At 48.7% G+C, this 27,466-nt stretch overlaps 1 protein-coding gene across 1 annotated transcript in view; it reads right to left on the minus strand.

Moving 5' to 3' along the window:
* LOC119463589 (uncharacterized) overlaps window positions 1-27,466 on the minus strand; it is a 76,447-nt gene that overhangs the window by 23,454 nt on the left and 25,527 nt on the right. The window contains exons 5-8 of the mRNA XM_037724418.2: window positions 13,357-13,462; window positions 7,011-7,146; window positions 6,484-6,644; window positions 4,091-4,261 (exon numbers count right to left, since the gene is read on the minus strand). Coding sequence (XP_037580346.1) covers window positions 4,091-4,261; window positions 6,484-6,644; window positions 7,011-7,146; window positions 13,357-13,462 — 574 coding nt within the window. The remainder of the gene's footprint in view (window positions 1-4,090; window positions 4,262-6,483; window positions 6,645-7,010; window positions 7,147-13,356; window positions 13,463-27,466) is intronic.

Consider the following 27,466-nt stretch of genomic DNA (forward strand, 5'->3'; position numbering starts at 1 on the left):
ACGATCGTTATTCTGAAAAGTTCGGTATTCTCAAGTTCGCAGTACTGAAATATTTTGCATTGAAACTATAAGAAGTCAGCCGGGGATTTGTGAAAAGTTCGTAAATCTGAAAAGTTTGTTAATGTGGTGTTTGTAGTAACGAGATTTTACTGCATAGGCAATTTAGCCTAAGTAAAATTTTGTTGCCGTTGGCCTTTAAGAGAGCCAGCGATTATGCTATGCATATAAGACCCTTGCCCACTTCAAAATAAATGTAACGCTGCACTAGGCGGACCTGGCCCAGTGTGCGTGGTTCCTGGTAGGCTTTAACTGATGCACACTTTGCTTCGGGTGCTTCGCCAGCAGCTCTGCGCACATTTGCAATGCCAGGCTTGTGCAACTTTGGTCGCTTACTGCAAATGGTGGTCACTTGCTGCAAACTTCGGTCGCTTACTGCAATGTGCCAGTCGCTTGTTGCACCAGTAAATTTACGTGAGTGCCACATTCAAACGCAATGTAAGGTGCAGGACTATTACAGATTGTCGACACATGGAAGTCAATGAGATTTAGGTCGGGACCACGAAAACGCAACATAGCCACCGGGAAAACGTAGCAGCGAGCAACGTATTTACAGAGTTCCACTGTATAGCTTTTTCATCACCAGTGCTCGACTACAGTTTAAGAGTGCTGCTTCTTGGGCGGGTTGGTAATTCATACTTCTCTGGGGTGCGCTTGAAAGACAAGGACAAAGTGAGGCACACTAAGCCACACATGGAAGCACTACTGGAATCATTTTGGTAAGTGTCAGTCGCTGGAGTGCTAAAAAAATGGGGGGGGGGGGGGGATAAATTTTGAAAAATGCGCCCATCTGTGTCTGTCCTTGTGTTCCAAGAGCACCCCAGCACAGTATGACTACAGTTTGCCATTTATACACGGTACATGTTATGCCATAAGAGTATTTTCACAGTGGCTATGACAAGCCTGTCCCATGTTGATGTAATTTTCACACTTATGAAAGCTCCATTCTCAGAATGATGCTGTCGGAGCTAACACGAGAAAGATCCAGCCCTGACAGCGTTGAGTTTTCGAACTGATATTTTTATTCTCGCTCTGCACCTGCCGCGCGTTCCAATGCCAACTTCGTCTTCCTTGACGGGCGCCGCATGCTGAGGCGCTACAGGGCTCCCCCCCCGTAGAGCGTGAGCCATAGGAGTCGCCCAGTGAACGTGCTTGGATGTGGAAGTCCAGACTTGAGATGGAAGCTCCGCGGACGCGAGAGTGGCAATGTATGCAGGTTTTAGTCGATCGGCAGCCACGACGTCTTCACGGCCGTTGATGTCCAGCGTGAACGTTTTAGGTGTACGATGGAGGACGCGAAATGGGCCATCATAGGCCGGTGTGAGTGGTGGCCGTATTTGGTCACGCCGAACGAAAACGTGACTGCAGTCATGCAGATCCTGGCTGACGAAGACAGATTGGGGGTGTCGGTCGGCAGGAATTACAGGAGCAAGGTCGTGAAACGTGGTGCGCAGCTCTCGAATGTACGTAGCGGCATCATGAGTGGAAGGGGGCGACGACGGCTCAAAGAATTCGCCTGGAAGACGCAGAGACACGCCACAGACTAGTTCAGCTGACGAGCAGCCGAGATCCGTCTTCAATGCTGATCGGATGCCCAGAAGTACGAAGGGGAGGTGATCAAGCCAACGTTCTCTTGGCTGGTGAGCAGTGAGGGCAGCTTTCAGTTGTCGATGAAGCCGTTCGACCATGCCATTGGCTGAAGGATGGTAGGCAGTCGTGTGGATGTGTCGAATGCCCAAGATATTGGCAAGTGCGGTGAAAAGGGCCGATTGAAATTGACGACCGCGATCAGTGGTGACGACAGAAGGGCATCCAAAGCGTGATACCCAGCCGTTTGTGAAAGCCTTGGCCACTGTCGGTGCTGTAATGTCGGAAACGGGAAACGCTTCCGGCCATCTGGTGAAGCGATCCACACATGTCAGTAGCTAACAGGCCCCTTGTGATGGTGGAAGCGGGCCGACGATGTCGAGATGGACGTGGGAAAACCTTGCGTCGGGAGGCCGAAAGGGGGATGGTGCAGTGACCGTGTGACGGTGAATTTTAACACGCTGGCACTGAAGGCAGGTTCGCGCCCAGCGTCGGACGTCAGCATTGATACTTGGCCAAAGGAAACGAGATGTGACTAGCTTCTGGGTCGCACGAATACCCGGATGGCTCATGTTGTGCAATTGATCAAAAATTGCACGACGAAACGCTTTAGGCACGAAGGGCCGAGGAACACCAGTAGACGTTTCGCACGTTATGAATGAGGTAGAAAATGGAAGTAGGCACTCCGTGAAAGATAGAGACGTGGATAAAGAGCGAAGACTATGTAGCTCAGGATCGTTGCTCTGGGCAGCTGCTAGCTCTTCCATGTCTAGTGGTGGCTGGGTCGACAAGGCATCGATGCGTGAGAGTGCATTAGCGGCGGCATTTTCCGACCCGTGTACGTGTCTGAGATCCACGGTGAATTCGGAGATAAAGTATAGTTGACGGATCTCCCTTGCAGTGTAATTGCTGTGATTGCGATGGAAGGCAAACGTCAGGGGCTTGTGGTCTGTAACGACGTGGTCATGGCGTTGAGGCTATGTGCCCGCGAGTAGTCTGCCACTCGATCAGCCATTTCAGCGAGCGTGTCTACTGGGACATCGCCTGCAGCGACGAGGACCGGGACCATGCTCTGCGGTAAGCGCTGAAGGAACAACTCACGCAAAAGCTTCTCCTCTTGAGAGGCGGAGGTCCCGCCAATGAGCTGGCGCATGTGTCGCAGGAGCTGGGATGGGCGACGGTCACCGAGCTCTGTGGCCGTGATGAGCTGTTGGAGTCTGCTGTGTTCAGACTCGGACTTGCGGGAAATGATAGCTTCCTTCAACGTGTCGTAGGGATGGCTCGGGTGCGGCGAAGCTAAAATATCTGTGAAGTCTTCGGCTACGTCCGGAGGTAAGGAGGACACCAGATGCCAGTACCTGGTCTGTTGGCTGGTGATTTGCCGTAGACGGAAGTACGCCTCGACCTGCAGTAACCATGTGCAGGGGTTGTTTGGCCAAAATGGTGGCAGGTTGACGTGTTGGATCGCAGCCACCGCAGCACTGTTAGGTCTGGCGTCTTCTTGGGCGTCAGGACCGGTAGGCTGGGTGGAAGAGCCGGCGGGATCCATGCGGGATGGTTGGGGTTGCGTGTTCTTTATCGGGTCACCATTAACTGTGGGAGCTAACACGAGAAAGATCCAGCCCTGACAGCGTTGAGTTTTCGAACTGATATTTTTATTCTCGCTCTGCACCTGCCGCGCGTTCCAATGCCAACTTCGTCTTCCTTGACGGGCGCCGCATGCTGAGGCGCTACAATGCTCTTTAGGCACATTCACATATGAGTTTAGGTTAATCATAATGACAGATTCAGAGCACTTACAGTTAAACATTTTCTGCTCTTTTTGAATCATTCCAATGGCACATCTAGAGTGCCAGCTGCATGTTTGAATAGCAGATTGAGAGCGTTTCCCAAACCGACACGCCTTCTTGGAGCAGCTCGAACTGTTGCACAAAAAATCAATGGAGTCGACTGGAACACTGCACGCCTTCGCACAAGATATTGTGCTCCCCTAGTCCACCTAGTGGCCCCACAGATGTCTGCCCGTTAAACATTTGCATGCAATGACGACATATGGTTGTGCTGGGCACGCCTAGCTCAGGCACGATGGTGATTCTACTTGAACACAGCAGCAGCTGCTTGCACGTCACGCACTGTGATATGCTCATATCTTAACCTTTATCTTGTTATTATCCGCACACCAGCCTGCAGCTAGAAATCATGGAAAGTTTGGGGTAGAGAGTATTAATGTTTTTGCAGCTCTGTCGTCTGCTTAGCTCTCATCCATCACGTGGATGCTATTCACAGCTGGATGGATCGCCGAACGGTTGCCCACAGAGCCGTCAGTTATGTGGGTACACCATTAATGTTGAGAACCATACCTATACGTGCGGGAATCAAACCCAGCACTCCGCGGTCAGCAGCTATGCCATAACCCCTCGTTCACTACGGTGGGTAAGGGACTCACATGAAGCAGCTCCATGCGTTGAGATGTAACCAACTCTCGAGTCGCTGGGCTGCGCTGTTGCGACAAGGCTTGTGCGTACAAGGCAGCGTGCAGGCAGTCGTCCGCGTGACCATCCATGTAACCCTCCGCAATGTCTTCAGCCTCGTCGGCACGGTCGTACCTCAGCAGAAGCTGCATGCAAAATTATAATCTTTCAAATGCCAACTCTATGAGAGCGACGCTTTGAATTCCCCTGAGAATTCTTCAAAGTATGCTTCTTGCCAAGTGGACGGCTAATGTAATATTCAATGCTGGCTGGCAAAGTAGCACGCCTCTGTTCTGTGTAATAAAGGAATCAATCATGACAGAAAACCCATACATGCATAAGATGCCGACTCAGATGTACTTATTAAGCACATGCTATTTAACAGCTTCTTTGATTTGACTAAACAAGCCCGAGGACGAAAATTTTTATATATAGTGGCAGTTGTGGGCAAGTCTACAACGAACACGTGGCCAGAAGAATTTTTGAAAATGATGCTGTAAAAGCAGAGTTACAGACGTTTGATGATCAAAAATGCCAGTCGCCGCTTGTTTTCTCTCTCTCCTTTGCATCTCTTCTCCTCGTCATGTACTCCTCAAAATGGCACAGGGACATTATGTGATTACCGACGTCATGTTTGACTTTCCTTTCCCTTGTTTCAAAACATGATCCACATCCGATTACCACGACTCAGCGCCTTTCAGCTACTCGCTGCCGTGCCGGACCGTGCTCCTGCGAAGCAGTGCCGCAGTGGACCTTGTGCTGTGAATGATATGCAATCACTGCCAGTCTTGTTTACAATGGGCCTCGTCGACTATCCGTCCCTGAAAGTCACAGACTGTCTGAGACGGTGCATGTGCAACGCTCATTGGCTGAAATCCCCGCCTCAGACACTCCGGGACTGTCCGGGACGGGTAATCAAAGAGGCCCAATGTGTTACCAGAGGCCCAACAACCCACTGCACAAATAGATAAAAAAGCTGCACAGGTCTCTACACCGGATAGATAGAATATTCAAATGTTCACTATTCAATTCGATAATATTCGCATATTCGCACACCTTAATTAAAAATATTTCAAGGCAATGCGACGAAGGCGTGCCGTGCGGAGGGTGCGAACGGCACAAAGGCTGGTGTGACAAAGGGGTTCGTCTTTTTTTTTCTGTCCAGGTTTTTGTGTTCTTTTTCCTTTGCAGGGCACACACCTATGAGCCTGATTTAATTGTTAGAACCGATAACGCAGGATGAGAGAATTGTAGTAGGCAGTTTAGTTTACCACATAACACATACAAAAGTTGACCATGCATTGGCTGCTCATTGTGAGTTCCACAAGTGAGTTCCATTAATTCGTCTCTAATAGAATCGACAAATCGAATTATCCGGCGGGTTGAATTAAACAAGATAAAGAAAAAACACCAGAACACATCACTGATTCATTGGGCAGTATTTCCCTGATTCTAGCATGCCCCTGAATCAAATGCACACCCCCTTTCTACAAGTCCAAAGTGGAAAGCTAAAGTAGAAATGATCTTAAAGCTCCTAAACGAAGTAGAAAGCTAATGCATATCAAATTATTTAGCAAGAAAAATGGGCAAAAATCATGTGTTGCACAATGACAGCCGCTTTCCTAAAGGCAGGTTCGCCACACAGTATTTTAGTCAGCTTTGCCGCAATACATTCCTGTTAGGTAAAGCATACGAACGCCGCGAAGGTGATTTTGGTTTGGCATCCGAATGCGCCACGCAGGCCATTTTTCGCCCAAACTTCTCGAAAAAGGAAAAAGGCATGCATTAGACTTGGGTAAATACCGCAATTGGACATTGTGAGCTACAGTGATTACTGAAACATCTTCCCAATGACAGGCCGAAAACAGGTGTTTTTGACACTCACTGTCCCTTAAGCTGCGGCAAGACAGGCACTACCACTAAAGGGGCCGCTATTGAGGTCACCATAGGAGTCAAGCTGAACTTTGAGGCATGCTGACTGGTCAAGTTCGAATTATCTGAAGGCAAATTTTTGGATCGAAATAACAAAAATTTGGGCCCAAAGAAACGCATGTGCGCCGGCCGAGATTAAATTAGCCAACGCCTAATTATCGAAGTTTCGTATATCGTTAAAACCGGCATCGTTATAAGTGGGTTCGACTGTGTTACACAACTTTTGAAGCACGGTGCTGCCACAGTCTGACAAGAAAAAACCTTTCAATTGATCCTAAATCCCTATTTCTGATAACTAGAGATAGTCAGCTCTAGAACACTTGGAACATTATTCGCTTATTAATGAGTGCTTCTGCCCATACTGCACATGGTGCCATGTATCTTAACAACTTTAACCACAAAGCCAAAGCATGATCAATTTGAATAGGAGCAGTACCTCGAGTGTTTTTGTGAGGAAGACATCCGTCGTCTCCTGACAAGCACTTGCGGATGATGACTCGCTGTCAGGTGTGAACAGGGGACGCCACTTGTCCAAAGCACTGGCCACACTGTTCAACTCCTCGTAGGATTCCCCAGCAGTTGCCTGGGCGTCTACGTCTGGGAGTGCGACAAAGGTGTTTCACACGAGCCTACCACGCACATGACCCAAACTTAAAAGGAATTCGCTTAAGCATTCAGCCAATTTATTAATAAGCTCTATGGAGACTGGGTCAGAGATTCGTTGCAACTATTTTTTTAACCATTGCCATGTTTTAAAGTGGGTATGCATTACTGAGGTTTTACTCTATACACGTGAAATTCTTGTGTACACGCATTTGTAAGAGAAACGCGAGTTCTGCTCGGCTGTCACCAGGACATCTTGTTTGCTCCGAGAAGCAAACAGCCTCGTGGCCTTCTTTCTTACGCATCTTAAAAAAATGCAAAACTGAATACTTCTTGCAACTAAGAAAGAAGTATGCTTACCAGTAGAGTCATTATGACGTGAACGTGCGGCGTGGCTCCGCCACTGGAGGTAGTCAAGAAGACCCAAGTAGCCCCTTATGAAGGAATCTAGCTTTTCATTGGGGCGAAGCATTTTGCGGTCCACTTTCAGGTGCTCCTGGGCATCAAAAACATTAAACAAAACTATGTTGGGTAAAAAGATGCACGTACCATAACCATCTTACCATCTGTGAGTTACCAACTTGTTCCGATACAAAATCAGCGCAACTGTACAAAATATACCAGCACACCCACAAAGATGACCAAAAATTCCTTAACACAGTGTAATGAAGATAAAGAACCTCTAACTTACCCACCAATGCATCATTCATGCCAGTAGACAAGCAGATTTGTCTAGCTATAAGTGATAAACTGCTTAATTGCACGCTGACAGAAATGGGCCATTTACTAGCTCTGGGAATTGCAAACAAACACAGTGTGTACGTAGATCATGTGGTGACGACTGGTGTCTGCGAAGTGTTACACCAATGTACACTACAAAAACATCTAAAATGCCCAACAAAGCACTGGTGCACTTCTATGAACCTTAGCAGGTTCTTAGAAGTGCACTAGTGCTTTGTTCGAATCGATTATTCGAGCAATCGAATATTCACAATTTTGTGAATATCGGCACCTTCGGTGAATGACCCAGCTGTGGTCGGAGCCTTGACGTGCAGTGTTCCCACAGTGCGTGATCTCCAATTGATTGATTGATTAACGCTACGTGAACAGAGCGAACAACGAAAGCAGCATGTGTGGAAAGCACAGAAGCACGTGTGAAGATTGGGCCGATTAGCCACTGGAAGACGTGCTGATCGCATCGAATACAGTGCAGTCCACATATAACGATACCACATATAACGATATATCGGTTATAACAACGAGTCGAGATAAGAGTATCAACTTATGCATTAGGGCTATGAGAAAAAAAAAACATACATAACGGTATGTTATTCACCGGATATCGGATATAACGATTGAAATTTTGCTTCTGGGCAGTGTTTTTCATGCAGAATAATGGTGAAAATTGCGTTCCTAAGTTGCCCTAACTGAGACGGGGCAAAAAATTTTGCCCACGCGAGTTCGTATCTGCCGCCATTACCGCAGCAGCGCATCCTGCCCGCATGCCGATTGTGAAAGCCACTGAGAGCATCGCAAGTTGGTGCAGCATGCACACTAGCTGCTGGCGTCACCGGCAGTCGCACAAGGAGAGCGCAGAAGAAAGGCGATAAGCGAAGGCAACGTCTCCTCTGGCTTGGGGCGCCTGCGCTCCCTGCTGAAAAGCCCCTCTATCCTGCCGCGCTCGCGCCGCGGAAGCAGCGGGAGGTGCGCCGACAAAGCGCAAAGCTGCGTCTCTCGAGACGAAGCTGCAAATTTTGCAAGACTCGAAGTACGAGCTCACGCAGTGGACGATATCGACGATTATGAAAACCGGGAGTGCCACAATCATGAGGGCTAGGAGCAGTGTCCATGCCGATCATCGGAAAAGGCGGGCTTCGTGCGCCACCACGAAGCACCCATGGGCGAAACCAGCAAAGTGGTATCCGATATCTGGGAGCACGTCGCTGCTGACGATGAAATAGGTGGTGCTTCGATGAAGGAGCTTCTGAGTGCAAATAGTGCTGCCTCGTTATGCAAAGAGAACTCCGACAGGGCGATCATTGTCGCGACAGACGGCGGCATTGTGCGATGGAGGCGACGACAGCAGCAGCAGTGACGACGAGATTGACAATGGCTCGTCTTTGACACAGACCCCGAGGTTCAACCAAAGTGCAACGTCGTCAATCGAGTCGCTGTGATGTTTTTATGTCACCGATCTCGGGGGCATGCGGATGGTAAAAGAGATGAGATTGGGAAACGCATGGCAACACAGCAAGCAGATTTTAATCTCACACAAAACCCAAAAACCTCAAACTAAAAACTCAAACTACACTAAACAAATAAATACTGGAAAATGTACAACCTAATAAATTCATAACCATAAACTCAAGCACACTAAAACACGCTGCAGGAAAAATACTAACACATGTACAACCTAACCCTCAATAATCACGAAACGTGTCCTTAATTCAGACCACACTGATTCTGGGCGACCACAAACGTCTGGCAACTCTGGCCTACTACGAGAATGGATCGTCCTTACGCAGTTCGTCCTCGTTGCTCGTATTCTCCCGGCGGGGATCTCGTTGGACCTTTCTTAAAGTCGTTGCCTTCGCCGACTGTTGCATAGTCGTTGCTGCCGTGCAGTCGGTCCTTCAACTTGTTCGCCTCCGAAGCCTGTATAACCTAAAGTCCCTATATAAGAAAAGTACCGCGATCTACTCTTTCCTCCGCCGCCTCGTCTCTTAAAACGCTTGCTTTTTTCTTTACTTTTTGCTTGCGAAAGCCAAGTCGACGGTGGCGCACCTAGAAAGTCCACGTTGAAGCTTTCAGGCCGGGCGCGCGCTGCCGCCACCGACTGCGCAGAGGACTTTCAACATGGCTCTGAGGCGGAAAAAAAGAAAATATAAAGAAGTGAAAAGCGCGCGCTATCATTGTCCATTCGGAGATACAGGAGAGAGAGAAGCGGCGTTTATCAAAGGATGGCGGTACTTTTCTTATATAGGGACTTTAGTATAACCCGGTCGCTGTTGCTGACATGGCAGGAAGGCTTGACGGGTTAGGCCTAGCGACGTGCTCGGCCACCGCTTCCGTCCAGCTCCTTTCCCGAGTGCCGACGTGTCGTTCCGGGGATCATCGAACGTGCCGGTCTGCCGTGGAAGAGGGATACTCTCTAGGGTGCCCGGTCCTGCCGTGAGAGGCTGCAGCCAGTCCAGGAGCCTCACTCGAACTTGCCGAGGTCGACGGCCACACCTTGGACGGCCAATGTCACGGACTCGGCCAGACCCCCAAGTCTCCCGTCGCCAGAGCGGAGCTGGCGATGCGACCTTCCTGGCCCGGAGCCACGTCGATAATGCCCAAACTGTGCTGTTTCTCCCTCGATCACAGCTCGGTTCACGCGCCTCGCGCGCTCGGAACGCTCCGTTCATATCTACCTCTTGTCTTTCGCGCCACAGGCGGCCTCTTACATATGACAGTCGCTCATTGAATTCACGCATGCTAAATTATAGCCGCCAGTGTTCGCGCAGCAGATGGACGCGATGCACACGGCAGTTGTGAATCCAAAACTTTCGCGAAAGCAAGTGCAGATTTCTATTTAAGCGTGCCTAACGATTGAGACACTATTTAGAGGTATAAATAAAAGTTTTATTTTTCATGGCCTACTTTCTACGACGTCGATTTTTTTATCGAAAGTGGCAGTTTCGGGACCGCGAAGGTATATTCGGCATTTTTTTTTTTGCATTCCAGATATAGCGATGATCGGTTATAACGATCGGATTTCTCGTTTTTCTCGATATCGTTATAAGTGGACTGCACTGTACGCGAGTTCAGTGTTCATGCATGCAGATTCACACAGTTTGGAGCTCTTTACCCACATGCGCAAGCACACACAAACTTGGCACGCGTGCTCGTGGTAGATGCCAGCTCGTCGACTGCAGATCCAAAAGCCACTTCAACAGCCGTCAACCTAATCCGTACGCGTGATTTTGCAACCGATCACTGATGTGCCACCCGTAGCAACATGTCAGCAACAAGCTTGCCGCGATGGTTTGCAGCCCGTCTATCACATCAGCCAGCGGCGAATTTTCACCACGGCAACACCGTCTAGACCATTAGGCCTAATCGGAGCTGCGCTGTCGGCATCTAAAGTTACAGTTACTGAATCAACGCAGATCTATTCACAGCGGTCACACAACCCTCAGAAAACCGACAAACTGACTCACCAATGAAAACGAGTGCTCAGGATGACCGTTGTTCACGGCCACCATATTGGCCAAAGACCATACGGTGACCCCTCGTTCCGAACGCCGTTTGCAGGCACCCAACGATCTCTTCTCGTAGCTTTGTGCAACCAGACACAAGACTAGCTTGGATTTACATTGTGGGCTCAAAAATATCACTTCACAGCGCACTGAGTGGCTGCAGATACATTTACACAGACAGCAGAGGTATGTTGCGCCATCTTTTTTGCTTAACCACGACAGAGACTGCGAGCTGGCTACGGCAGCGCGCAGTTCAAGTTATTTGTGGCGGACCGGATTAGCACTCGAATTAACAAGCTTTTCAACACATGGGGCTCAATGGAGCATGGCCAGACAGTGCCACTTAGTTCAAAATATTTGAAATTCAATTAATGAGGTGTGAATTAACGAGCATCACGAGTCCTGCATGGCTCGTGGGCGTCACGAGTCCGCGCGCCTCTGCAGTCCGGCGAGATCGCGCCGCGGACGCCGTGCCACCTCGGGACTCCGACGACTCGACTCGAAGAGAGTGTGCAAGCGCGCTTGGCGGCCTTGGCTACACGCTCTTCTTAACAAATAGGGGGGTGCTTAGATTCGCATGCAAACTTTTTTCTCAATTTTTTCGCGAAAATAGAGGGGAGTGCTTAGAATCTCGAAAATACGGTAATATTCGATAATAATCACAACTTTTGTGATTCAATATTAAAAATATAATATTCGATAATTTGAACTTTTGAATATTCGCACACCCCTATTTTATGGACGTGGGTTTCACAGACCCCCGTTTGAGAACCACTGCTGTAGGGTGTATAAAATTTTGACCATCATTAACCCTTTGCGGTCCGAAACTTTTACCCACTTTCCGGCTATTCCGGTCCGAAAGTATTTTGCCAGTTTGTGGCGCTGCGAAGAAAACCACAAACTGTGGAAGAAAAACTCACAGGATATTTATTTTTTCTCTTGCATTCTGCAGGCAACTCCTCTACCGATACTTGAGCAGTGTGTGATACCGCTCGAAGCATTCTCCTGCGTGCAGGCTAGGGTTGTTACTGCAGATTTTGCAGAAAAACACAGTTTCCCTCCTGCCTCCGTTTGTTTTTCGATCACTACAAATAGCACAGTCCTTGCTGCTTCGACCTGGGAGCTTGTAGATGAAATTGCTCCTCCCATCTAGCCTTTCCTCGCACTCCTTCTGCGCAGACGGGCCTCGCTTTTTGGCTCTAGCCCTCACGTCACCCACCAGCTGTTGGATGAGGTTGCGGCGGTACTGCAGGTGTCGCTGTTCTTTATCACTACGATTCTGCAGCTGTGTGCGCCTCAAAATAAAGCTATTGACAATGGAAACCTCCAGAAGGTTTCACAAAATGCACCACCGTAAAACGCACGCGGTGAAAAGTAGTCATGCTTCTCAGCGAACTGCGCGAACGTGTGGTTCCGTGCGCAAGTGGGAACGCTCTGGTATCCAGAAGCCGTACTGAGCGTTGTGCTGCACCCTAGCACAAAAAGAAGTAAACTTCAACAAACAAAGTTTATTTATTCCTCAAGAAATGGTGCCCCATGTATGCAAAGAATGCGCACGAATCGCAGTGAGAAAACCGCGAAATTTAACCCCCGAACACCCTTGGCGGGCGGTGCCCGACAACGGACCGCAAAGGGTTAAACATTTCTTACCGACAGCCAGTGGTGCTGCTGCTAGGATGTCTGGATAAGAAAATACGTATAATTTTTCAAAAATTTTCGTTCCGAGGTTTAAAATGGCTCAGAAATGTTTAGTTCCTACCTAATCTAATCTAGAAGAAAAAAAGCCTTGCAATGTAATAAACTAAGCAAACATTAAAAACCTACATTAAAAACACTACATTTTGGCATATATTTATGGCTGCTCTTCAACCTTTAAAGCACCGCTTCAATCTCTCAACGACCCATTGTTGATGATGATGATCAAAGGGTCTGTTTTGTCCGTCTGTTTAGGTGTGGTTGCAAATGATGCGTGGCCAGCCAATATTTATCAGTTGCTACGATTTCTGTTGCCATTGAAAATCCAGAACTTTGAAAGTAGGTCACTGCTGCTGCCATGTACAAAAGAGGAAGCTGGGAGCATGCTGGTACGGAATCATGCTACTAACAGCAACACAAGTAAAGCTATGGTAGCACTCATGCTTCGCTGCTCGCTTTAATCCTCATCTTTAATTTTGAATGGTTCATTAAATTCTGCATTTTTACGCAGCAAAATTTGGACCACCTTGGATTCTTTCACGTTCACCTAAATCTTGGTACGTGAGCACTTTTTCCATTTCACCGCCCTTCGAAATGCGGCCACTGTGGCCAGGATTTGGACCCGCAACCTCAAGCTCTGCAGTGCAACTCCACATCCGCAATGCCACGGCTACTGCGGCAGGTCATCCTTGTCTTTACCAATACCGTTAGTTACACTGCAATCTGCATACTGAAACCAGGGCTTGACAGCAGAAAATTTCCCCCCTTACCTGGAAGAATGTGCGCAGGTGTGCAAAGTTCATCCACTTCAGGCAGTACACAATGTACTCCAAAGCCAGCTCCTTCTTGTCGGCCACCAGGAGGCATCGTGAGTGCCTGCCACCAGAGGGAGTTGTGCGAGAACAGTAAAGAAGGCAGAGCTCAGTGGCAGGATACGCTTTTACCAGTTATGAACACATGTGTTCAACAGCGCCACAGAAAAACATGACCACGGAATGACACTACGAAAGCTTGGTTGTAGTGTCATTTCGTGTTCACGCTTTTCTGTGGCGCTGTTTAAAAGAAATGAACCCTTACCAACTTACCCAACCATCAGTTTTACTTATTGTATTGTCATGGCATGAGAGCCAGTACAGCATTTTCATGGGGCCCGTACCACACCTATTGTACAGTCATGAGCAAAAGTTTAGAGATGACGGCATAAGCAAAAAAATTCATTTCTTCTTGCACAGCCGTGCAACGTGAAATTGTGTTAATGCAAGACATTACTCGAGCAGCCCCACGTAGACAGTACCACTTGACTTCAGCCTTTATTCCTAGGCTGCGAAGAAAAATTTTTTTGCGGTACCTCTGGTCCCGAAACTTTTGCTCTCGACTGTACATTTACTCTTTTCTCTCGTGTACAAGCTCTGTCCTAGCTAGAAGTGACATTTATGACACCTTGCCTCACTGACCTATCACTTTATCTTGACCAAACTCTTGTCTTTGGCACCTTTTTCAAGGAATCCTGAGGTGCCGGGCCAGTAATCCTCAGTTAGGTAGGTAGGCCTCTCTATGTAATAATGAGCTGCCTCCACAACACATAGATCATGTGAGAGACTCATACACACTACAGTCAAACCTGTTTATAACGAACTGGATAGTTCCGTGGAAAGTGGGTGTTATATCAGTAGTTCATTATATAAGAACTCGCCCTTAAAAATGATCCAAAATTAACAGCAGTGAAGCTGCCGTCAGCAGTTACAATTTGAGAGCCCTTTGGTCCAAAAACCAGATTTTCAGAGTCATTTTTGTTTCCGGTGCATTCCTACACCTAGCTGCAAAGTTCCGTTAGAAACATCTGTCTAAAGAACGAAATGCGGCGTCATGTAGCCCTTTCAAAACGGTGCCCGGTTCTGATCCCCTGTCACTTCGAAACTGCAAGTGCAGCCGCCATTTTTTATTCGGGAGCTTGTGATCTATTTTACTACCAGCGGGACATGACTGCATCAGGGGTGAAAGCGGGCTTAAGCCTTTTAGAGCAGCTCAGGGAGCTGGAATAATGTTTTCTTGGAGCAGTGCAAGTCTGTTTTGGAGCAAACTTCTAGAGTCAAACATCATTGTTAATTGCAATTTTTTATTTCTGGTAAACACAAAAAACAAAAATTCGAATGGCTTTTACTCAACATTCAATACTGAACCGATACATCATCGACACATTTTTAAAAAATACCGTATTTATTAGAATCTAGGCCGACAGTTTTTTTTTCAAATAATCATATACTTAGATTCGACGATATTGAAAAACGCGCCAGCTTTTAGCTCAAACTGATAAATATGATGCATAGTTATCACCATCTAGAAAAGTCAGTATCACAGGCACTACTAGCCGCGCCAGTAGCAAACTGAAGTACACGAGCAACATTGCCATTTTGACCTGTGCCGTATCAGTAGTATCGGTATGGTGTAGCATCGGTGTGTGGCGTGGCGTTATCGTAATGGCACCAAACAGGCGATGCCACTATAGTGCCGCTTTCTAACGAACAGTTGTGCTAGCCGCAGAGGCATCATCTAACGTTCAAGCCAGGCAGGACTTCAGCATCGATGAGAAAAATGTCTCCCATTGGAGGAGGCAACGGAATATGCTTTCTGCTTGCACTGCAAGGAGGATGACTTTACCCAGGAACTTTGATAGTGCACTCCTTCAAAAAGTGCAGCATCTCTAATGCGCTTGATAAGGAAGATAGAAACAAGGCTAAGCAGCGATGATGACGTAGAATGAGCTCGGCACGTTCATATTCAATAAATGCCGTTTTCATTTTGTGAACCGTGTCCTCGCTTTTTTGTTCGGCCTACATTGAAGTTTTTTTTTTTTTTCTGGCTTCGGACTTTGGGGGGTCGGCTTAGAATCGGAGTCGGCCTAGATTAGAGTAAATACGGTATGTTCCCCGCATTAAAACATCCCAGCTGACAGAGCAATAACTAAGAGAAAACTATCGATATCCAATGCATGAATAGCTAAACCTGACTAGACTGTAAGAGTGCCCTTTGCAACATTGTATGGCGGCAGCATGTGGTGCAGCGTTCTCGCCGACTCGGGCTGCGTCGACAGGAACGCTTGAGCGGCCGTTGTTCCCAAAGTGAAAAGACATACATGGTCATTCCAAATCGTTGAAACAGTCTTAGCACATGGTGCCGCAAAGACAATTGCACAAAAACGAGAGTGACGCCCGTTGTGGCATCCGACATCGTACTAGCCCACACCCCGCGCCATGCTGTTTAAGCTGTACGCAGCACGCCTCCACCCTGGAGGTGTGCTTTGAGAACACATGAACTGCTTCGCGGCTTCCGAAATCCGTGCAATGCAGTTACTCGCTTATCTCGAAGGCGTATCAATGTCGCGGTTGGACTGAAGTGGGGTGCGCGCTGCCGTGCGCCCAGTTTCGTTACACTTACATGCTTTCACACTTCGTGTGTGTCCTTTTTACCATGACCGGGTTTCAAACGTTCATTGTAGCTGTACAGCGTTTAAAAAAATGTTCGTTATATCTGGAAGCAGTTTCCATAGGGAGGGTCGGTAATAGTAAGAGCACTGAAATGTGGTCGTTATGGCTGATATGTCGTTATATCTGGGATCGTTATAAGTGGATTCAACTGTACATGTAACTTACATGCATGTGACCAAGAGACTGACACTGACTAAGTGGTCTGCATGCCAAGGCATATACCTTATGAAGAAGTTCATCTTCTCTGGTGAGGCCAGGTTTTCATGCAGCAGCATACCCGCCTGAGGGAAAGAACAAAAGATAAGGAAAGCAACAACAGCGAAGAGGCCTCGGAATGATCATCAAATGATGTGCAGCCTCCGAAAGGTTGCACAAAAGCCGCCAAGGCTATCTGGTCTGCCGAGTGGGCCAGTGCTTGTGTCAAGAGGAAGAAATTAACTGGATCCTCTGAGTGGCACGTGTTGGTGTCATAAGCATTGCATCAGCCAGCCCCCCCCCCATCCGAGTACACTGACTACTAGGACTAGATCTCAACACTTGAGTCCCAACAGCCGAGTCCCAACGCTCCAGCCTCAACGCTCCAGTCTCAACGCTCCAGTCTCAACGCCGCTCCAGTCTCAACGCCGCTCCAGTCTCAACGCCGCTCCAGTCTCAACGCCGCTCCAGTCTCAACGCCGCTCCAGTCTCAACGCCGCTCCAGTCTCAACGCCGCTCCAGTCTCAACGCCGCTCCAGTCTCAACGCTCCAGTCTCAACGCTCCAGTCTCAACGCTCCAGTCTCAACGCTCCAGTCTCAACGCTCCAGTCTCAACACTCCAGTCTCAACACTCCAGTCTTGTGATGTGTTTTGTTGTCACCGATCTCGGAGGCGTGCGGGTGTTAGACGAGATGGAGAAGGAAGACGGATGGCGACACAGCAAACAGATTTTTTAATGACACGCACACTCAAAACTCAAACTAAAAATCAAGCACATCTAAGCACACTACGAGAAGAAATACTAATAAAAATACAAACTAAAATACGAAGCCTAATGTGCAACACATTCTACTTGGCGCCTATGCGCGTCCGTGGCGGCTAACTCTTCACAGTCAGGCAACCCTGTCTTATCTCAGAGACGCTACAAACAAAGAGTCACCTTGCTGCGTTCGTCGTTGCACGTCTGTCCGAGTTCGAAGCTCGTCGGTCCCTTTTCTCCAGCAGTCGGTGTACTCGTTGATGCTATAGTCGCTTTTGCCTTGTTGTCGGCGCGTCGTCTCTTTACCAGTAGGGAGCTCGCTGGTGCTTCGTCGGTGATGAGCTCGTCGGCTCGTCCGCAACGGCGGTCGCCGTAGCTTAGGCCTACCTGCCTAGGCCTAGCGTCGGGACGCGTCCCAACTCCTTCAAGAGTGCTGACGTGGCGTCCCGAGGAGGATCAACCGTGCCGGTCTGCCGCAGAAGGGGGAGCCTCTCTGGGGTGCCTGGTCCTGCCGTGAGAAGCTGCAGCTCGTCCAGGAGCCTCGCCCGAACTTGCCGAGGTCGACGGCCACGCCTTGGACGGCCAACGTCACGGACTCGGCCAGACCCCCAAGTCTCCCGTCGCCAGTGCGGTGCTGGCGATGCAACCTTCCTGGCCCGGAACCACGTCGATAATCCTCAGACTGCGCCGTTCATCCCTCGATTACGGCTCGGCTCACGCGCCTCGAGAGCTCGTGCCGTTCCGAACGCTCCGCTCACATCGTCTTTTTCTTCTTTTGTGGCGCCGCCGGCGTCTTACTCATGACATGGCTCCCCTTTTTAAGAGTTTTTTCTGAAAAAACTGCTTTCTGTCCGTCTTCTTTCTTGGTGGCGAACTTGACTCTTGTGACTTGGGTGCCTTTTTGTGCTTCGTCGGCGCTTACCGATTATCACCGCACTTCACTGCACTGTCGCGCACATTTCACCGTTTGCATTGTTCACAACACTCATGAGTTCATTGTTCGCACCACTTCAAATATGTACATTTGTTTTGTACGCGTTATGTTCTCACTGCTTAGTCAATCCATCGCCCTACTCATGTAATCTGCCCCCACGTTCTGTCGTCCCTTAATATACTCTATGTGGAAAGTAAGGCTCCCTCTCATTATATCTGTTATACGTCGGCTTAGCTTTATATGCGCGGGCTCCTCTGTTAAACACTGCATCTCGCTCCGCCCAACTTCTATTTGCTCGGGTAGGTCTGAAAATCCTTCCTCGACCTTGTTTCTCTGCCTGGGGCCTGCCCACTGTTTGTATCTTATCTCGTGTATCCTCCTTGGGCTCGACTCGTCCCGTTCCCAACTTGTGCCCCACAAATTCCCTAGTCTTGTAGCCTATTTCACACTTCGTTGGCTCTATCGTGAACGCTATGTCCTTGTCATCAGCAATCGCCAAACAAACACCAGTCTTCTCCTCGTTTTTCCCCTTAGCCATCGTCTTTTGGCATACGTCACATGCTTTTACATATCGTTTCACGTCACTCTGCACTCCCAGCCAAAAGAACTCTTCTGTTATTTTTTGTAACGTGTCCTTGATTCCCTGGTGACCTGCCGTTACACTATCATGCGCTAACTTCAATACTTTATTCCTCAGTCTCTTCGGGACCATCAACTGTAATACTTCCCTACCTGAACTGAATATACATCTCCGGTACAATAAATTGTTCTTCTTTATAAACTCCGCTACTGTCCGACTCCTTTTCCTTTGTACCCGTTCCCCTATCTTCTGTTCACACTTTCTTATCGACTCATCCTTGTTCTGCATTTCTCTAAATTCTGCTACCGTTATATTTAACCCCTTCACGGCCGTAACCTGCAATGCTGGCAAAGGTTTGATGCCCTTGCTACTTGCTCGTGTTTGTACTACAGCGGCTACGTCTGTGTCTTGCATTTCCACCTTTCGCGCTTCTGAGCGTTCCTTCTCTTCTACGTCCTTCTCGGTCCTCTTCCAATTTGGGTCGGGGTCATCTGCTTTCCTCGCTCCCGGTACATTTCCCACAATCAAGTCATAGAGGGGATCGTCTACACATCTAGCTGTGACTAGTCCTGTATAGAAGGGTGTCGATATTTGGATCTGTGCCTCTGGCAGATACTTGACTGACTTGTCTACCAAGATCACTGGTTTAAAGTATCCGGTCATGCTTTCATGCGGCACTAAACTTTTCCTCACTAAAATTGTATTTGCTCCTGTGTCTCTCAGCACTGTAACCTTGTGCCCTTCTACCTCGCCTTCCACTACAGGCATGTTCTGTCCTCCCTGTCCATCCTCTCTTGTGCTCATAATGCATGCAGTCTGATCCATGTAACTAGTCCTGCATTCATCTGCTCTGTGACCTTTCTTTTGGCACAACTGGCAAACTACCGGTGCTTCGTGACGATTATCTCTCACCCGACAGTTCATCGCTACATGACCCAGCCGATTACATAGGAAACACCTCTGCGGTCCCCTTGGTCTGTTCATTTGTCCTTGATTCTTCACCTCTTCTACCGCTGCTGCGTGCGTATCTTTATCACTCTTTCCCAAATTCTTCAACCCTTGTGCTTCTACGAACTGCTCGGCTTGTTCGGCCATCTGCTTTACTGTTTGCAACTTTCTTTCCTTGAGAAATATTGCCAGACTGTTACTGCACCTGGCCAGAAATTGTTCACCTACGACTTTGTCACGAACTGCTTCATACGTTTTGTCAGTCTCTGAAAGCTCTATCCACCTTTCAAAGTAGTTAGTTAGTCGGCACGCAAACTGTTTGCCTGTCTCCGAGTCTTCTGGCTTGCATGAGCGAAACTTCTCTCGAAACCCTTCTGCCGTCAACCTGAATCTCTGTAATAAAGTATTTTTCACCTTGTCGTAGTCTAGTGATTCTTCGGCTGACATACGCCCATATACACTCAACGCTTCACCCACCAAACATAGGCTTAAGGCGTTAGCCCACTCGCTCTTCTCCCAGCCTTGCCCAATGGCTATTCTCTCGAACCGATGCAAATACGCATCCAAGTCGTCTCTTCGCTCGTCAAAAGGAGCCATTAATTTTCTAGGGCAAATTCTCTTTGGTCTGGAAGCAGCTGAGTCGGATGACGCCGATCCGGGTGAACTTGTGCCTTCGCGAGAACCCGCGCCCATCTCCGCTAGTCTTATCTTGAGTTCTAGAATTTCTTTCTCGATTTTGTGCTGTTGTTCACGCTCTACGCGTGCTCGTTCATGCTCCTTCTCTTTCTCTTGTCGAGTGTACTCGAAGAATGTCATCGCCTCATCCTTGGACATATTCAAATCCTTTGCTATTGCCGCCAAACGCTCCCACTCCATCTTTGCTACTGCCGAGTATCGGTGACTGGGCTGGATAGAATCCGGGAACGGATCCTGGCAAGCTCGCCAATTGTGATGTGTTTTTTGTCACTGATCTCGGAGGCGTGCGGGTGTTAGACGAGATGGAGAAGGAAGACGGATGGCGACACAGCAAACAGATTTTTTAATGACACGCACACTCAAAACTCAAACTAAAAATCAAGCACATCTAAGCACACTACGAGAAGAAATACTAATAAAAATACAAACTAAAATACAAAGCCTAATGTGCAAAACATTCTACTTGGCGCCTATGCGCGTCCGTGGCGGCTAACTCTTCACAGTCAGGCAACCCTGTCTTATCTCAGAGACGCTACAAACAAAGAGTCACCTTGCTGCGTTCGTCGTTGCACGTCTGTCCGAGTTCGAAGCTCGTCGGTCCCTTTTCTCCAGCAGTCGGTGTACTCGTTGATGCTATAGTCGCTTTTGCCTTGTTGTCGGCGCGTCGTCTCTTTACCAGTAGGGAGCTCGCTGGTGCTTCGTCGGTGATGAGCTCGTCGGCTCGTCCGCAACGGCGGTCGCCGTAGCTTAGGCCTACCTGCCTAGGCCTAGCGTCGGGACGCGTCCCAACTCCTTCAAGAGTGCTGACGTGGCGTCCCGAGGAGGATCAACCGTGCCGGTCTGCCGCAGAAGGGGGAGCCTCTCTGGGGTGCCTGGTCCTGCCGTGAGAAGCTGCAGCTCGTCCAGGAGCCTCGCCCGAACTTGCCGAGGTCGACGGCCACGCCTTGGACGGCCAACGTCACGGACTCGGCCAGACCCCCAAGTCTCCCGTCGCCAGTGCGGTGCTGGCGATGCAACCTTCCTGGCCCGGAACCACGTCGATAATCCTCAGACTGCGCCGTTCATCCCTCGATTACGGCTCGGCTCACGCGCCTCGAGAGCTCGTGCCGTTCCGAACGCTCCGCTCACATCGTCTTTTTCTTCTTTTGTGGCGCCGCCGGCGTCTTACTCATGACAAGTCTCAACGCTCCAGTCTCAACGCTCCAGTCTCAACGCTCCAGTCTCAACGCTCCAGTCTCAACGCTCCAGTCTCAACACTCCAGTCTCAACACTCCAGTCTCAACACTCCAGTCTCAACACTCCAGTCTCAACGCTCCAGTCTCAACGCTCCAGTCTCAACGCTCCAGTCTCAACACTCCAGTCTCAACACTCCAGTCTCAACACTCCAGTCTCAACACTCCAGTCTCAACACTTCAGTCTCAACACTTCAGTCTCAACACTTCAGTCTTAACACTTCAGTCTTAAAGGGATACGGACACAAAATCTGAAAATTTTACAAAAATGCTGAAAATGAATCCTCAGTGTGTGTTTACACCGAAAAGCAGTAGTCACTTAGCTCATTTTTGAGCCGATGGCTTTATTTTTGGCGTTTTTGTGAATATGCGCCTCGCCGCCCGACCTGCGGAAGTTGGAAGGCGTGACGTCACGACACCCTCGTCTGATAGTCAGTCGGCCGGCCGTGGTCATTCGAAGCGCGCCGCCGCCGCCATCGCAAGCATGGATTCGAGTTCTGGTGCCTCTACCAGCGATGAGTACACGTCTGAAGACGAGGACCATTCCAATTTGGCAAGAAATATTACTGCTTACGGTTACGAGCCTTACGCGTCTAGCGACGAAGAACAGCAGGCGGCCGTGGAAGTGCCGGTCAGGTTTTCGCGAACCGTAGCGCGAAGATTTCACTCTGCACCAGACACTTGTGCAACAATTATTTATTTCCTCTGTAAACTTGCTTTTCAAGAGCGCACGCAGGCGAGGCAGCTGCAGGGTACTTCAGCACTGTGTGGATGACTGTTTATGCCGTCGGTGTGAGCAACTGCTGCGAGGTATCAGTACCTCCGAGATTCTCACGTCCACTTTGCCAGCCACCCGACAGATGACAGCACCTGTTTGGCGTTCTCCCCAGTTTCCCCGCTTTTATCCTGATGCGAAGTAGAGCTGTGTGTGTGTCTGCCCCGCTGCCATGTAGGACCAATCTTGTGAGTCGCGCTCGCGCGCTCTAGCCTTGTATTGTTTTACTATGCTTTGCCAACATTTTTAAAGACAACACTGCCTTCGTGCCCAGCCTCGGGCATCTAGCCCGAGCCTCGCCCTCACACTGCTCAAGAAGGCTGCAAGTGAACGAAAACAGTACCGACATCTCTCCGCCTCCTCTTTTCAAACGCGCCGCTGATCGTTTCTGCCTTGCGTTTTCGTGAGAAGACCGATGGCACAGCGTCAGGCTTTAGGCATTGCCTTTTGAGCGGCATGCCGAGGCTTTTCAGCACAGCCGGGCTGGTCACATAATCATCGTCAATGAAGTGGTCCGCGCAATTGAAGTCATTTTTTAGAGGTTTCCAGGCTGGCCGTGATGACTGACAGGCTGGTATCATAAGTTTATGCACATTCTCGTCTCTGGGAAGTGTGTGCAATGGCGTGTCACGACCCACGATGCTGTTGTAACAGCAATGTCTGGGCATTTCCTTCCGCCGCAACGAACGCGTCAATACCAAGCAACAACCGCGGGATGGCGCATGTAAGATGCACCACATGCGTGGGACGCCAACGGGGATAATGTTTCCGACAGCCCACGTGCGAAGATTGCCGAAAGAGGTTAAACAAACGCTGCAAGGGAGCGACGCCCCCGGAAACGCTGCGACGAGTGTGGCCGACCTTGGCCGTGCGCGCGGGCGGGTGGGTGGGTGTTATGACGTCAAATTTCAGCTTCTGCCGGCGGCCGCTTGGAAGCAAGGTGCAACAGAAAATCGCAAAAAAAAGGCGTTTCTTGTTCTTTGTTTTGAAAGCAGCTTGTTGTATTCGTCATTTTCAACAGTTGAACTTTTCTTCCGACTCAAAAAACCACCCGCCAACTTTTATGTCCGTATCCCTTTAACACGCGAGTCTTAACACGCGAGTCTTAACACGCGAGTCTTAACACGCGAGACTTAACACGTGAGACTTAACACGTGAGACTTAACATGCGAGACTTAACATGCGAGACTTAACATTTGAGTCTTAACATTTGAGTCTTAACATTTGAGTCTTAACACTTGAGTCTTAACACTTGAGTCTTAGCACTTGAGTCTTAACACTTGAGTCTTAACATTTGAGTCTTAACATTTGAGTCTTAACATTTGTCTCAACGCTTGTGGTGCAAAAAGTAAGTGAAAGAAATAAGGAATGGACAGAAAGAGCACCAGCTTGCAACTAATTTTAGTTCGTGAAAGCATGACCTTACACTGTGGCCTAAGTTTACTTGGAAGTCAGAAAAAAGTAAAGTTCAGTTGGAAGTCAGCGCTAGTCTCCATCGTGCCTTTCATCCTTTGTCTGCGGTTGCACCGTGCACATCATGTCTTGCACTGTGATCGTGATCTTACACTGTGAAAGTGATCTTGCACTTCTCCTTGACTTGTTGCTCGCCTTTACATAACGCAACATACGCAACATACTTATAACGCAACATACTTTCCCAGGCTCACTAATGACCAAAATATCCCAATGATCATGATGGGAGTGAATGATTGTGGCACAAAAGTTAAGTGAAAGAGAGAAGAAACAAATAGAAAAAGCAACACTTCGCCACTAATTTTACATGACGAACATGCTGGAACCTCGCTGATAGGATTCTGCATAATACGTTTTTTTGGGATGATAAGTTTTTTTCTTTCTTTTCACGATTATACAATTTGGTTGAATCAGTGATGCTACTGCGGACTTATGATTTGGAGCAATTTTTGGAGCATCAGAAATTTCATTTTGGAGCACTTTGGAGCAGGCAATTTGGCATTTTGGAGCAGCTTGGAGCAGCTGATTTTTCACATCCTGAAGTATTTCGAAAAGCGAGTTGCAATTTACATTCAATTACCTAAATAATTCTTATGTTCTCACGAGAAGCTTCGTAAACATTTCCATCTATTGCAGATCTCGTGGAGAACAAAATGCACTTGTGTGCATGCGACACACACAGACACAAATTGATATCATTTCATATATTGCTAGTTTTCCCAGATGTCATCGGTAACATCCAGAAACAGAAATCATGGACACATTGGCGGCACGCAGTTATTATAACCACGTCATGCTGCGCTTCAAACAAGCTACTAGCTGCGTTTCCGGAGTAGATAACGTCCGCCGATGAATCTCCAATTAACCTTGAAGCCGCGAGCCTCGGCAGAAACCGCACTTTGCCGTTGAGCCGCCTTGCAAGGCAGACGCTGCGTCGGCGCCGTGCGTGGCACTACTAAAGTCACTGGAACCTGGAACTTTGAAAGTACCGCAACCGCCGGAGCGAGCGCAGGCAACACTGCGCGGAAAAGACGAGCAGCTCTTCCTCGGGTTTGCTAGGCTTGCTACAGTGAAGAACAGCACGATGGCTGCCGCAGTGGGCCCTGTGAAATCTACAACCAAAACCGCATTTCGTTTAGCTAGATACGATGTAAATTACAAGTACAGTAGCCGACGGATTTTTCGGACTACAAAAATTCGGACTTGTTGGATATTCCGGACTTCATAGATGTACCGGCAGGATTCCCATAGAGCTAATGCATTTTCGCGAGCGATTTTTCGGATGAATCTAGGAGCCAATGTTCGATTTTCCGAACTAAATCGCTCGCTCCGAGCCACGCTACCCGATCTTGGAGGCCGCCATGTTGGATTGATTTTCCGCTGGCTTGGCTTCCAGTGCCCCCCTGTATAGCCTTCAAGATCAGTAGACGCACGCTATCCCCTCGTCTCCGAGGCCATGCCCGCTCTTCCTTGGCCAACAAAACGTTCTAAAAAGCTGGCCTTGTTTTTTTTTTTCGGTCCGTACGCTGTGTGCGGGTGAAAGCTTGCGAGGGTCAGCCAGAAACCGCAATTTATTCTCCCAAACGCGTGAGAGGAAGGCGGCCGGAGGTGCGCGGGACTTCGTTCGCTCGCGGGGCACGGGGAGAAGGCGGCGGAGACGGTGGGGAGTTGCATTTTGCTCTTGCGGCCGCCGACAGAGCTGCCGCACAGGCACCGTATCTTGAAAGCGATCTGCTATGTGGCCGAAGTGTGCGCCCGCGATCAGCGATGGGTACAAAGGGCGTGCGCCGAGTGCCACTAGCTTCGTATGCGCTGTTTTTTTTTTCTGTTTTTTTTTCGACGTTCGCGTTGAAGCGAGAGAATAGACAGCTTCGCGCGAAGGTCAATATGCCCGCAGTCATCGAGCGAGATGTGTGCATGTAACATGTGCGCGCGTGACACCGTGCTTATTTAGTTAGTGAGCGCATATTTACAACTTTATACGGCCGATAAAACTAACATCCTTACTTCATATCGCTGTCTATTAATTGGCTATTGCAATCGATGCTCCGCCTTTTGGGCGAAAGTGCGACATTTTTCTTAAGCCACCCTAAGCCTCATAATTTGTTTTCTCTTGGGGGGGGGGGGGAGGGGGCGAGTTTTTTGGACTGTTCGGTTTTTCGGACTGCTCGATTTTTCAGTCCCCGCGAAGTCCGCAAAATCTGTCGGCTACTGCACTCGGAAAGTGAAGCATTCAACTGTGCGCCACCTGTTCTAAATGCAAAGCGATCCCGATGCTCATGTGTCACACAAGATTTTTTTTTTTCGGATGACTAGGTATCAAGCGCTGCCACAAAATCGTTTATACGCGTGGATATTATCGCTTTCTAACGTGGCTACTGATTTAACCGCGCACGAAATGTTTCATACAGATCTATTTCTACGAAAATAAACGGTCCCTGACTACACTACAAGAAAAGGGATGCTAAAACAGAATTAACCAGGTCATGTTCGTGTTGTTTTAAACAACACACGAGAAAATCTAAATTAATTTCAACATTGACAGGTCGATCGATCTTTATTGCAGTGGTTTTCCTCACTACACTTTGTTATTTTTTACACAGCCGCCCGTATTCCGTCGCTCGTTCGAGCCACATTTTGCTCGGTTCTGCATATTTCTGAGCATCCCCTCGCTTTGTTTACTCAAGGCAAACCGCAGTCTTCAAAGCAAATGCGCGAAGAAGCTTTTCCATCACATTATGGCATTTAGGGAGTTCGATGAACTACCGCAAGGAGCTTCTCAGCTTTGCGATATCAACAAGTTCACCAAGTGGGAGTGAACTTGTCGCTCCTTATCCGGTGCAGCCAGAGATAGCACGGCGCTTGCTGTCGCTCTTTCCACTGAACTGGTATCGCGAAAAGGTCTTTCCCGGACTCCCGGCGGTTGCTGCACCCCGAACGTGCTGCACCCTGGGCATTTCCTTTCGTTTTAAGTCTACGAAAGTATACATATACACTAAATTATACAAGATGCAAAATCTGACCTCGTTGATGACTCGTACGCGCGGCATGTGCAAGCGATGTCTGTCTGCTTATCTCCTGCGGCGCGGCTTAGATCCGCCATCTATAGTGGAAAGTGATCATCTGACGGCAACTGACCAATCGGCGGCGCGGCGGCTGAGGAGAAACGGGCTGCGGCACTTTCCAGGTTCCAGTGACCTTAATTGGGACGTACGCGCTACAGCTTTCTCGTCTCCTGTTTGCAGCTTAAGTTGCAACTAAGGCTCGCCCTATCGTCGCGTTTGAACGTTTTAATTCCCCGGTGGTGCAATTGGCAATAGACGCCGTCAAATTCGAGACTGTTTGGCGCAGTTAGGCGCAATTTTCGTCGATTGTATCAGCATGGCGCAGTAAATCCCAATTGGCGCACTTTGGTGCAGTTGGCGCAGGAGTGGAATCACTGTTGATAATACGTTGGATGATACGATTTTTGGATGATATGCTTTATTTTCCAGTTCCAGTAAAGATCGCATCAAGGAGATTCCACCTATAAACTGCTTTGATGCGCAGATCCAGTGAAAGCACCAAAATAATACAGTGTAGACAGCTTATAACGTAAGTCCGCCGGAGTCGCAAATATACGCACTGTAAGCGGTACCGCACTATAACCAAGCAACAATTTTCAAGGCCCACCCATATGCAAAACATGCGCACTGAGCCGCCACGCGTGTGCGACAGTCGAGGAATGCGGGTAGAACGTTTGCATTCAATTTACAGTAGAATCTCGTTAATTTAAAATAATTCACGCCGCGGCGGCCACCAA

Source organism: Dermacentor silvarum, chromosome 9 (genome assembly GCF_013339745.2).
Source record: "Dermacentor silvarum isolate Dsil-2018 chromosome 9, BIME_Dsil_1.4, whole genome shotgun sequence".
Taxonomy (NCBI): Eukaryota; Metazoa; Arthropoda; class Arachnida; order Ixodida; family Ixodidae; genus Dermacentor; species Dermacentor silvarum.